The sequence below is a fragment of the Colius striatus genome, chromosome Z (genome assembly GCF_028858725.1).
Source record: "Colius striatus isolate bColStr4 chromosome Z, bColStr4.1.hap1, whole genome shotgun sequence".
Lineage (NCBI taxonomy): Eukaryota > Metazoa > Chordata > Aves > Coliiformes > Coliidae > Colius > Colius striatus.
The window spans coordinates 41,867,641-41,881,895 of record NC_084790.1 but is presented as its reverse complement, the minus strand read 5'-3'; the positions used below and the strand labels follow the sequence as shown (position 1 = coordinate 41,881,895).

Below are 14,255 nucleotides of genomic sequence, written 5' to 3'. Positions count from 1 at the left end.
TCTATATGAAACCTTCAGTGAATTACAAGATAGTTTGTAAAAGATAGTATTTATGTAAAATTGTATCACTGTTAAATGTGGCTTGAAAAGGCTAAACAAGAAGAAAACTGAGAGACTTACTATCATCATTGATTCCTCTGCTGCTCCACTGTCCCTGCCTGCCATGTGAAGACTGCAGTGGCTTGAGGACAACCCTGACATCACACCGTTTAGGATACTGCATTTAGGATCCTCTTCCTCTGCCACTGCTTCTCAAGAGCTACCCAGGAGCTTAGCTTTCTGCACAGCACACATCCCCAGAAATAAGAACAGTTTCAGCTGTAAAAAGTTTGCTACATCAGCTTCCTGCCACAAGAAAACCTCCAGAGCACCACAGGATATATAATACAATAGTTGGAAGAGCTATAATTATTAGAACTTTTGTTTTCCTACAGCAGATTTAACAACTATTTCTCTTCTCTCATTGTAATAGGACCTCATGGCCTGGCAACCTTAATAAGAATGTTGTCCCAGTCACACATCTGAAATTCCTCCTTAATGCACACTGCAATTACAAATTCTGGCAGCAGATAGGGCCTTAACAGAATTTAGGCTCACTAAAATCTGGAAGACAATCCAGGATGACCAGACTCAGTAGCTACCTAATCCAGAATAAACTTAAAAATCACGTATCACCTAGGTTTCATAGCACAAAGTTGCATAATAATTTGAAATATGATAGAGATGTAAAGGTGCCCTAAGAGTAAGGTATCCTGCTTTATTATAGACACACTCTGATACCATAGCCAGAGGCATTTATTGCTTTATGATTAAGTAATTTCTGCTCTAAAGAATTAAGTTATTTAACTTCTTTTTATGTACTATTTACAAAATATCAGTTGTATGAACAGTCCAAAAGGGCCAGCTCACAATTCCTTATCCTCCCAGCTAAGTGTCCCAGATGTTAGGCTACAGGCAAGGTGTGTGTGTACCTTTGCTCATCTGTCTGGAAACAGGAATAGGCATCCTGGGATGAGCTGGTTTCAGAGAGTGATTCTCTGTCTAACTTAGTGCCTGGTAGCAAAAACACTTCTAGAAAAGTTTGAGAGTCATGTCTACATCACCATGTGCCTCAAGGAAGAATTAAGCCCACATTTCGCAGATGACTATTACCATCACTCTGAGGCAGTTACTTCTTGACAAACCTACCTTCCAAAATTGTTCCCCACCCTTTACTTCAGGGGAAGGAGGCACCTCATGCAGATGCCTGAGAACGATGGAGTTCAAACATGCCTCTTGACCTACTGCCTTCCTGCTTTGCAAGCAAATACAGTTTGTGCACTTTTTAAGTGCCTAAATGTCTCTGCTGAGTCTGATGCACCTAACTGCACTCTGTGCAGGGGAACCAGGTTTCAGGTGAAATGGGGCTGCAAGTGTGCACTCTCCCCAGCCCTCAGTTGACACACCAGGCTCTGGTGTATCCAGATGCCCGTGGCCAGATGCATGACAGGCTATTTCTAGTCAGACTTCAGAAAGAAGTTATCTTTTTTCAGTAAAATGCAGCCATTGTACATTTTAGGGTTAGAGAGAAGGGCCCATGTACATTTAAGAAGAGTTTTCTGGAGATAATACTTGCTTCCATAAAAGCAGAACAGTTGCTTTTTGTCTTCAGAAAAGCAAAGTCTGTTGTAGCTGTTAACTTCTCAGAAAGCCAACTCCAAGGACTCTTGAGGTATTTTTTTACTGTTCAATATGGCCCTGGGCAGTTTGGAAAAGAAAAGAAACAAACAAGCAAAAAAGAGCAAACAGAGACAGTGAAATGAAGGACTACTATCCAAGCAGTACAGCTGGATTTTTTTCAGTTTATGCTTTGCCCATCTTAGTAAGAGAGTTACTTCATTTTCAGTCATTTCTGCTATTCTAAATTTGACCTATATGCATTTCAGAAATATTTAAATGGAAACTTTATTTAACAAGCACAGATACCTACATTTTTTTCCACTTAGGGAAGGATAGATAAATTCTCATTTGAGCAATTTCAGCTAAATCTCTGGTTAATACCAATAAATGCAATCAGTTCTACATGCATCTGAAGTGCTGCACATAAAGCTAACTGAATTTTATACTACATGGTAGAAATACTGAATTAAATTGCTTTCATGTTCCTTATTAAACTGTTACTTTTATTGTTGTATTAGAATTTACAGTTAAGACAGTAAAATCAGTGAAAAACTACTTATTAAAATATTGTGCTTTTGTCAGTTAAGAATTACCATTCTCCTCAAATAGAAAAAACAAATAAGGATACAGGCACAGAAACATTTCAGTCATACATTCTCCACTGCAATATTTGGCGACCATCTAGGATACACTAGTTGCCTGAGGATAAGATATGCCACTTGCTTCTGCTTCAGACAAGTGCTTCCCCAGGGGATGCATCTGTGTTTCATTTTCCTCATGTTACTAAGACACCAGGCCACTAACTCTTGACACAGGCTGCCGTGATTTAGACACCATTTACCTAAGAGAATGGGCCCAGCCAAGAGTAAATTTAGGCTTAAAGTCCAGCAACGTACTCACTTGTTGTTGTAGCAGATTATGTAATGAAATAGAATTTCTTACCTGCTGTGCTTTCACAGTTGAAGTGAGACATGAACACAATAGTCACGAGAACTGAAAAGTTATGAGAAGTGACTGCTGTATATGTGAAAAAAGTAGACATCCTGTTAGCTAATCCAGGTAGTTTACTTATAGGCAGTTGCCTTATTGTAGGTAGCACAGAACATGAACCAAACACTTCCGAAAAAAAGTTAGTTTTGGGTTCACAACTTCTCATAATGACATCCATTGGTGCACTAAGCTCATGTGAGCTGAGTGCAGGTCAATTACTTTTCATTCAGATAAGAATCTGATTTTGCAGTTGGATGAGGTAATTATTTAGCAGGTAATCTAGTGGGTCAGACAGCCTGGACATCATCAGTCTTACCATTACACACAGCTTTGTGTTGCAGCCTTAACACAGCATTCCCTGCTGCCTAAGGATCACTTATTTTTGAGATGGCTGGACAGGCAGATAGATTGGTAGATAAATAAAGCTATCTAAAACCCTAATTGAGTCTTTCTCCACCACACGTACTCCCTTCCTCCACCCTTTAACTCCATTATTTACTTAGATATGTTTCCTCCAGAAGAGTGGCATTAATGGTCATTTTCCTCAAGATTTCTTTATCTGCTCTTTAGAAATAACCAACCATATTAGCCAAGGAGATTTGTGTGATAAAAAAATATATCCTGTATGAAATAAAGGAAGAATGATAACCTTCAAGCAGAATTAAAATGGTAAAATAAATCAGGAATAAGGCAAGAATGTCCCACCAGGGCTGTGCCTAACTTCCAAGCTCTTCACCCTGTCTACCAGTAATGTGAAAGGGACAAAAGAATCCGTGACATTCATCATGTGTGACATTCATCCATGCAGATGCCATTCAGTTATACACAAAATGTCTTTGCTCATCCTGCATTCAAAAAGTCTGTGTTGATCTTGCTTCTTTGCCTGAAAAATTCCTCTTTTAAGTCTTAAATATTATGCCAGTTTTACTAGATTATTAAAGAATATGCATCTCCAGGAGAAAATAAAACTAACTTAGTCCTCCAAGGACCCTGAAATGCTATTCAAACATTAATTCAAAATAACAATTACCAGCACTCAGAATATTGAGTTTATTTGGTAATTCAGTGCTCCCAGCCTGATTTGGAATGGCTTGTGTTGACTTGTAGCCTTCACCTCCCATAAAATGAGAGCAACATGAGCAGGAAGAATGTTATGGTATATTGCATTACAGGAATATAGACTCACTCTCAACTAATACAGGCAGAAAGCACCATTTATCTGATGCAAGGCATATTGCATTACAGGGCTATAGACTCACACTCGACTAATACAGGCAGAAGGTACCATTTATCTGATGTAATTTGCATTATTATTATTATCAGTGCCTTGAAAAGGAGGTATGTTCATATAACTATTTAGCACAGATACATGCCGACCTTTCACCTAAAGGTTCATAACTAAAAATCCTTCTCTGTAATCTTTTATAACAGAAATTAAACGCAAGGCTGAGACAGTTTTCTGATGTCCTTGACCAATTGGAATGGGAACAGTATAGCTAATTTATTTATACAAAAAATAAGCTTATTATCTTGCTTTCTCTCACTGTACAGGGCCTGAATTCTTAACACAGTACAGTATCACATGGCCAGAGATCACTATGTGAAAAAGAGGTCCTAAGCATAAAACTGCTAATAAAAATGCCCTAAGCCAAGCAGATAACATGTGTTGGTATGCAAGTGCATGGCTACGCTGACCAGAATCCAGCCTGTGTCCCGTCTGCATTTCGGCACGGTCACCATGGAAATGGGAACTAGCCTGCACAGAGGCTAACAAAGGAAACCTTTAAATGAAAATAACAACACTGGATAGAGACTGCCCGAGATTTCTGCTGGAAAAAATGACTTGCTTTACTTGTCTGAAGATGTGGAAACTCCCTTTTACCTCTGTTAACCCTAAAGGAAAGTACTTTATTCATATTTAGCTGTTTTGACATTAAGCCATTTTACTGACAGTTCCAGTTATTAGTCCTCATGAAAATACATTACACAAAGTACAAGCAAACCTCACTTTCATTCATTCAAAATTAACAACAGTGAAGAAAGACCACAATGAATAACATTTATGTAGTGGCTAAGAAACACAATAAAACCAAGGAGTATTACTCCTTTTGCTTCTTTGACTTCTTAAAATAAAATTCTGTGTCACAATCAAAAAAGAGCAAAGAACAACTCCAAAATTGTTCCAGAGATGGAAAGCATACAGTCAAAAATTATTAGTAAGGGCTCATGTTGACTTTGCTCAAATTATGCACAAATAAATATTAACTGTTAATGTATTTAGTAGTGTAATAGTAATACACGGTATGTCTCTTAAAATAAACATTGTATGTACAAAATACAAGTCCTGTAATACAGTATGAATGAAGTCTTACTTTAATGTGCAATGCTATGCAAGGCAAAACTCCAAAAATAATATGTAATAACGCTCTTACTACCTGGCAAGCTGTCTTGAAACAGGAAAAATGAGAGATATTTTTCATTTTAGAAGAGTACACGTTTGGGTCTGGCTTTCAAATAATCTTGACAATTTAGAATTATTTTTACTTTACTCACAAATACAATAATAAACCAGAAAAGTAACAAAAGATGACACCAAAGTGGGAGAAAAGCAGAAATTAAGATGGGTTGTACAGCTTTAAGTTGGTATGTGTGCATGTGTTACCACAATATGCTGCATTTTCACTTGGATTTCTGGCTTCATTTAATGCATCAAATGTGCAAGAAATAATTTCATTTGCTATTCATTCATTAGTTTAGTCCTTGCTGCTCAGTACCTGGCCTTGTACTTTTCACGTATACTATTTTAACCTGCAAAATTAGCAGCCTTTTTGTGGCTTCATCTCTGTGTATCTTGACCATAAGCATATACATATTTGCAAATGACAGAATTTTTTTTTTTTTTGGTCAACACTCAAGTGATCCTTAACCCCATTAAAAAAAACCTAAAGAAAAAAAACCAGGTCAGAAGTACTTACCCCTTTTGGATAGCTAATGATACAGCTAAAACCTTATTTTTTCAGGATATTTAGCACATTCAAAATACAATTTTCCATTGACTTCATTCACAGCTGTGAATACAGAGCAGCTTTGCATGTTAAGATGTACTTCCACAACCAGCTCAAGCCAGTGGAAGTGCTGGCTACCAGTGAAAGGAACTTTTCCAGCTTCTCTCCCTCCTCTGGCCACAAGTTTTGACTAACCCCTATGCCAGCACTAAAAATTAAATAAATTGCACAAGTGAACAGGATCAGTTCAGCTCATCTCCAAAATCAACCTGCCCCAAAAAAGGGAAAAAATTATTCAGGCCAGGAGTTCTTTGACCTGTTCCCCAGACCAAGTCTCAGTGGTAGCACAGGAGAAACTGGTGGGAACATGCAATTGGAAGTGGACAAAACGTCCTTGCAGTGGTAGCCTCACATTCATGTCAGCTTAACCAGATTGTAAAAATGCAGCTTCAGTTTTGAGAACCCCTGGCTAAGCAAAGAGAAAGAGTCAAACACAAAAGCTTCAACCACATGTCAAATATTTGATTTAAATGACACGTCTGAAATTGCACTTGGTTTTTGTGACCAAAAAAACCCAAAATAATCAAACTGTTCAAGGAAAAAAAAAAATCCTTTCTCTTCATCCTACGTTATTTCCTCATTCATAGTATACCTTTTAATTTCAAACCTAACCATCTTCTCTGATCATACACTACCTTCCCCTGTCCACTGTCTGTGACAGCATGATACATTGATGAGCAGAAGGGACAAGTCCAGGTTGCTAACTTATTTAGGGCACTAAATAGTAAACATAACATAGTAAAACGTGTTCTTTTCAACTTTCAGCCCAGTTTAACAAAAGTAATTTGAAGATAGGGACCCTGTCCTGTTATTCTATACAGCTCTATAGCCCATTGCCAACAAGGTCCCTGGGATAACAGGATGCTTTTCATCAGCAATGGTCAGACACAGAAGAGCAGTTGGAAATTCTGTTGGATCCCTAAAGTTTCAGATAATCTGCTTCCTTCCCAATTTCACATAGTGCTGCTTTCTGCTCTAGGCTGCCTGGGTCACCCAGGGAGGTCTGAGGGCTCATGTTCTGCCAGTGGTATACCTGTGACCCAAAAGGCATACTTAGCTGAAACATTTAATTTTAAATATTGTGAGGGATGTGTGCTTTGCAGAGTGAAGATTTTAGGACTGTGTCAGAGTTATATTGTTCACGAGCTAGGTTGCTGGAGGAAGAGCATGGTGGGCTTGAATGTCAAGGCCTGCTGAGGCAGTGCAGGTGAAGCCACACCAAATTTCGTTCCTTCCATTAGGGATGGTCCTCCAGCACTGTCACTTGAGAATTGACTCAGAAGTGAAGTATTCTCATAAAGAGGATCCACTCATTCACCCTGAGCCCAGAAACCAGTCAATAGCATGCCATACAGACAGTTGGCAGACTGGGATCCAAAAAAAAAAGATGGAAAGTGGGGTGTCTCAAACTACAATAGAGATTGCTATAAAATCACCAAATAATATGAGAACATGAGAGCTTTTATGTTTGCAGGTGTAGATCTAGACCTCACACAGAAACAGCTACACTCTACTGGAACACCAATAGCAAAGGAAGTATGAGCAAGCTCCACACCAAGGATAGACAGAATTTATGTTAGAATTGAGCTGATAAAAATGTATTTCTTTCCAGGGAAATGCAGTTTTCCAAAGATTTGATACTTGGCCAAATTTAGGAAGATTTTCAAGATGATGCAAAATACAATCTTCCAGACATATTTCAAATATCCCTTCTAAAGCATAAGGGCACTAGAGCTTTCCAAAGAAAATGTTACCAGAATGGAGCCTAGGAAAGCTACTGTATTTTCTGCTGGCATGACTCTCAGAAAGAGCTGGGCTATTTCAGCACTAATTTTTAAGAACAGATTAAGGAAAAAGAAGTATGCTTAAAATATACATTTAAAGTACTAAATGTGGCAAATCTCTAAGCAGCTAACAGCAGTGTGTTACTACAGAAAACATCAGGCTTTGCTGTATAGGTTGTCCTATATCAAGTCTTTTGCTTATTGTTACTCCTTTAAACACAATCTGCTTCTACATGTGTGCTATATAGTTTTTAGTCAGCAAATAATAAGGTTGGTAGCAAACTCATATTATCAAAATAGTAGTCCTATTGCATTTCTGTTCCTTTCTTCTTGTGGCATCTATGAAGTCTTAATGACTTCCTAAACACAAAAGCATACACCAACAATAAATAGCTCACGTCATTACTAACTGTTGCATTACTTTTAGTTGAACGTGGGGACACAAAAAAAGGAGTACCCATCCTGTGGTGCATTTAATATAGATGATAATTAAAAAATTAATATACTGACATAAAATGAAATTTAAAATAGAATAGTTCCTTTAAGTACTAATTCAGTTAAGTTATCTCAACTAAATTCAAGAATATTACCATTGAAAGTACACCAGTTCATTAGAATTCAATCAATTTGAAAACAATTATGGGAGAGCTACAACAGTATCCCCACAGCAGGACTCCAAATCATTCAGGGGAAATGTTCCAGTCCTGAAACTTTGTTTTTCTTTGCTACATCTACAAGATCAAAAAGCCCTAAGAAAGCATTAACTCAGCAGCTACATCACCAAACATCAAATGATACAACACATCTGAAATTAAATTTATGACAGCTTTCAGCTGTATAAATGAACACAAATCACAGTGCCTGAACAACACAGACTTATCCCACTTCTGTCTAATTGCCAGAGGAATCCTCCTCTCACAATCAGTCCTTATCTTCTCTTTCAGTACCACTCTACAAACCTTTTCAAGTCCTAAGACTTCATGAATTACAGGCATGCTTACAGTCCTGGTGTCCAGTCACTATAACCAGCAGACTAAAGGATGGAATAAGCAAAAGTGCAAAGTGAATATTTTGCCTGTCCATACTTTTAGGAACTTAAAAAACCAAACCAAAACAAAAAACCCCAAACAAAATCAGTTTGTTTGTATACTGTACATCTCATCACAGGTTAATATTTTTGTACTTGATTTCATACCCTGCAGCCGCACATTCCACTGCAGCGTTTGCTATAGTTACTGAAAGAACAAGTTGAAACAGCTTATCAGTGAAAACTCATTTTTATGTTGCTTCTTCAGTGACTTTCTAATTAAGGGTTTGTGAAAGTACACAGTAATATTAAAACTTTGAAGATACTTGGGAATTCGCTCATGGCGAGTGAATATAATGGTGTATAGTTCCCAGGAAAATATATGTAATGGTAATTGAGTCAGCCAAGAGAAGGAGGCAATGGCTCAAGTTTCCCTATTCCAAGGAGCGACATCTGCGCAATGGAGTGGCAACAGATCCAGAGGACTCTTAGTAACAGCACACACAATGAGACTATAACCTTCCCTATTAAACAGCCATAATCACCACGTAACAGTCAACTCGCCCACCAACTGCACTCCCTTCCCGCCCCGCCTCTCGGCGCGCATACACACTTCATGTTACGGAAAGGTGAACTCCACGCCGCTCCAAGACTTTAGGGGTTTAACTTGCTTTAAAATCGCCGCTGATGCCTCACGCTCCACATGCAGCCACAGCCACACATGTTTCTGGCCCAGACACCAGAGAGCCGCAGGCAGCCGGGCACTCCTTGGCCCCAGTATGAAAGGCGGCAGCCGCAGCCGGAGGGCCAGCCCCCACGACCCCCGCGACAGCACCGTCCCGTCCCGTCCCGGAGCGGGGAGAAGACGGACAAACCTTTCTGGGGCGGGAAGAGGACAGACAGACTTTCCCAGAGCAGGGAGAGTAAAGACAGACGTACCGAGACCGAGGAGGAGGGGCGGCAGCACGGCGTCCGCGGAGCCCATGGCAGTGAGAGATCCAGGCAGCTCCCGAGCTGGCCGCTTCCCAGCGCTGCACTGAGCGCCACCTGCTCCCCACCTCCCCGAAACTCCCCTCCTCCTCCTCCTCTTCCTCCTCCTTCTCCACGCCCCCTGCGCTCCCCACCTCCCTCCTTCCGCCGGGGTGCGGGTGGGCCCCCGGAGCCTCTGCGGGTGGGCTGTCCCCCTGGATTCTGACCCCAGTCTCAGTCCTGGAGGAGAAGCGCTGGAACGAGGGCTCTGCAGCAACTGTCTGTAGCCCTCACGGTATCCTGAGACAGTGCTTTGGGGATGCTTCTTTCCGAGTCAGCAACTGTCTTAAATGTATTAAATGGACATTTTTGAGGACCGAGTCAGTATTTTCTCCTTCAAATGAAACTCCTGCACATTATGTGCTCAACTATGTAGGAGCGCAACAGGGTCCAGGAGCCGTGCTGCACACGGCTGTTCTAATGGTGGCAGTGATGGTGAGGATGCATTGTCTATGCAAAACTCTGCCTACGTTGGCTTAGGTGCTGGGCCAATATCCAGGGAGATAATGAACTGAAGCCAGTACAAGTAGGGAGGTGAGGATTCCAACTTGCTAAGAAAACAAAGAAGTGCAAAGTGTGTGGCACCGGTGCTATGCAGCTTTCAGCCTATCTAGCCTTCTCAGCACTCTCTGAATACTGTATTTTCAAAGTGTCTGAGAAACATTAATTTTCTCCATCCCACAGTTCTGGTAAATATAAAAATCTGTGGTGCTACCTTTCCATATGGGATGTATTCCATTTTATAACAATGATTTCTGCTGAATTCTGTGCTGCCATTCAGTGAGATCTCAGCCAGCTTGGTTCAATAAGTATTTGTTTGGACATTGAATATTCTTTATGGCTATCATGTAGTTCAAGAAAACTCTGCCAGGACATTGATGGAAGTATGGCAGGGACCTGTCCCTGTATAATGCACATGGATTTCTTTCATGTGTTTACTCTTAGAACACACAGACATGTTGGTTATCTTAAAGCATGAACTTGCACATGGAGTCATCACTTGTGAGACACTGTCACTTCCGAATTCTGAAGCTCTTGGTCAATCATTACCAGAAATTATTCACGTGGCTCTCAGAGCAGTGTCTGGGTTTCCTTTTCAATGGTGTCACAGCAACACTGCAAAGAGACATTTCAAGGTGCAGGAACCTAAGGCAGAAGCGTCCACTTCGGTACTAAGTGCGACCCAGTGACCAGTAAGCAATCTGTGACCAGGAGAGCACGCTTCTCTTCATGTCTGCCCTGAGTGTATAAAGATGTGTGCAGTTCTGGGACAGGGAGGGAAATCTTTGCTCCCAGGAATAAGCAGAACATTAATTGATCGATAATGAAAGCACAATAAAAACAAAACAAAAAACCCCTCCACATCATAGAGAAAAATGGGTTAATAGATGAAATAAATTTAGAATCCCCCTCTGCCGCACCCTAAAATAACCTCTGCAGACTGCTGTCTCAGTTTCCTAAGAAACATTGTCTTTGACTCAGTTACATCATTCTAATTATAAATGTACCCTTAGGATACGAAACTGTCTTCCTCATCCAGACACAATGTTGAAAAATAGTTTCTCACACACAAAGACTGTCTCCCAGGGTGTTGCTTCTCAAACTTCTGTTTGTCTGTATCTACAAAGAATAGATCATAGGTAAATAAACACTGTGAGAATTACTGTATTCTTTATCAATATTTCCCTAGATTAATACTTCTGTTTTAAATAAATTATAAGGCATTTGATAACAACTCTTTTCATATAACCCTGCACTGCATATTACACATTGTAGAAAATTCTACACTGTGCAGTATTTCACCTTTTTTGTCTCTCTTTAGTTATTTTATGATCCATATTAACACTTGCTTAGAAAAATTGTCCTTTATTATACCTCATCTACACTGATTTAAAAAATCAGAAGAGTTTGGTTAGTGCCCTTTATCTTTGCAACTTAAAATGGGTCCTGATACACACCCTTTGCTCTACATGTCTTTGTTGATTAGTGATGTGTTTTGGAGCAGCCTGTTGTTTCTGCCTGCCAGTGATCACAAAACCATCACATCAGCTTGAGCTCAGTGCAAAGTTTCAGGTCTGATTGTATGCAAATACGAGTAACTTGCACATTAGAAGAAGCTATTTTGCTGGCAAAGGCCAAGAAAACTTTCTTATTCCCAGTAAGGACTGTGGGAAGCAAGTCACTTGATCAGTACCACTACAAAAAGATCACTATAACTTTTGTATTTGCAAGAAAAATTAAAATTTGTGGATGGAAGATACTGAGCAAATACTTGATTTTGAAATACACTGTGGTGAAAATGTACTCAGTTTCACTGTGGAATTCTACAAGCATTTATATATTAATGTGATGACAAAATGAACAATAAATGCTAGCCGTCTCAGAAAAATGTTCAGGTGTTTCCATTTTTTGCCAACTGTGAGAGTTGGTCACAGAATCAAAGCTTTTGTGGTATGCAAAACTGAGTAACTTGTTAATGTATTTCTGGGAGGGGCTCTTGTAAAGGTGACATAATTTACACACAGAAAGCCAAGGGTGAATGGCTCCAGGTGTATGACTGTGTGATGTGGTTTGTCTGGAGATGTCAGAGGGAAGGGCTATCAAGTATCAGCTATTATTTTTTGCACTCAGATGATATTTGTAACAAAAAAAGTTACATTAAGGGCTTCACTGAAGGAAAAAAGAATACATCACCAAAACCAAAAATACATCAAATCTAGAAAGGAAACATTAAAATTAGCCATGAGGAAGTAGTTTAGACATTACTAATAATTCAGTTCCAGAATTAAACTGGAAAAATTAAAAAATACATAAATGAGATTTTAGGAATTACTTAGGCAATGACGAGTGATCAAATCAGTACTTCACTAATCTACTGTCATAAATACACATTTTTAACACTGTGTAATTTTAGTTCAATACGAGAGTAGAACTAGAAAAAGTTGAAACAGAGTAAGGAAGATGGGGAATGGCCTTTTTAAGAGGCTAATTAAGTAAATTAACATTCTTTGCTCTGGAAAAGAGATGACTTTAAAAAGACAGAGTAAGTATGTACTGAAAGAGACATGGATTAGACTGATGGTATCAGTTGTACTCTGTCTTTTACAAACATGAGGGAGGAGTGTTGATAAATCTCTCACATAGCAAGACCAGCACAAACAAGAAAACTTGTCCCAGGGAGCGTGCAGGTGTAGATCACAGTGCTGCAGGATGGCATACGTTCAAAGGTAATCTGAGTCCCCATGAAGGTCAGAAAAGAGATTATTTACCATGGATTGCTAAACATATTGAAAGCTTCCTGGCCTATGAAGACCTTGAGCTGCAAAAAAGCTGGAGGCTGCAAGAGTGCTTGTGGGAAGCTGGCAGCCTACGTGCTTTGGTCTTATGCTTTTCCCATGGTATCTACCTTGGCTGAAATGAGAAAGAACTTGGTACTGCATAGGGCTTTGGTCTGACCTGATATTGGTTCTTTTGTTTGCTTCTGCTATGTGACCAATTTATAGGCTTCTTTACAATGGATTTAATTGTGATGAATAATCAGGAAGACAGACTTCTTATATAAGAATTAGTTATTTTTAGTATTTATCTGTTTCTGTGATTTAATTTAACACAAATACAAATTTAATGTAGTATTATTAACAAGACAGCTGCTTTCCTCTGCATAGAGTCCAGGAAATCTGCATAGAGTGCAGAAAATTAGTGACAGCTGAAAATATCCCATATTCTCACTTCCCTTTGAAAGCCTCTGAAAGACTCCCATTACACAGATTTCAGAAATACCTACGGTACTGACTTGAAGTTCAGAATGATTGGTGTGTCACATACCTGAAATAATATGTAATGTGGTATGTCAAGCCCTTTCTCTCCCCAGTACACACACACATGCACAGCCTGTGTCAGGCAAACTGAGTCTCAAGTTTAGTGCCTGTTCCCAACTTAGGGTTCACAGTTGAAAAGTCAGAAGGTACGTCAGTTAATGGATTTCACCTACCGTAGATAACATTCTTTCTGTTCAATTCTACCTGTGCCCTTAAAGCTAGGTGAGTCTAGGATTAGTCTCTTTGCCTGGCTGTGCACTACCAACACCATTTCTTGTGCTGGCACCAGCACTTGTACAAGGATGCACAGAGGTAGTCAGGGTATTGGTGTGGCTGAAAACTAACATACAACCACACAGACAGATGCAAAGGAAGTTGCAGAAGGATTACAAAAACACAGGAAACGCAGATTGGTTTTAAGTCCATGGAGTTGCCTCCTTTACCTCACTATGCATCTCAAAACCTCTGAGAGTCATCCAAATCAACTTTGGGAAGCTGATTTTCTAAAACACTGATTAAAAGTATCCTATTTTGCTACATAAGCCATCCCAAGGTAAAAATTTTAAACCAGATAACTTGTTTTCCACAGAAATTGTTAAAGATGAAAAGGGCTAACAGAGATGACAAATGGTCAACATATACCACAGCAAAATGTTTGAATATCCATGTAGGTCAGTATGCACTCAATTTCTCAATCAAGTAATATAAACTTTGGAGAGACTGAACAGGATTGAAGAAGTCAGGGTTTTGGAGAGAAAAGATAGCAGCCATCAACTAGTTCAATGTTCATTTCACTACAGGAAAAGACCAATAGACCAGTGCTCTGATCTGTAGAACAGCCCTGCAGGAATAATTCTAATGTCCTTTAAAGTGAGGCTGTCCA

At 39.5% G+C, this 14,255-nt stretch overlaps 1 protein-coding gene across 1 annotated transcript in view; it reads right to left on the bottom strand.

The window, feature by feature from the left end:
- The window catches only part of ITGA2 (integrin subunit alpha 2), a 67,547-nt gene extending 58,003 nt beyond the window's left edge, over nucleotides 1–9,544 (bottom strand). The window contains exon 1 of the mRNA XM_062019593.1: nucleotides 9,465–9,544. Coding sequence (XP_061875577.1) covers nucleotides 9,465–9,510 — 46 coding nt within the window. The 5' untranslated portion in view covers nucleotides 9,511–9,544. The remainder of the gene's footprint in view (nucleotides 1–9,464) is intronic.
- Between the last annotated feature and the right edge of the window lie 4,711 nt (nucleotides 9,545–14,255).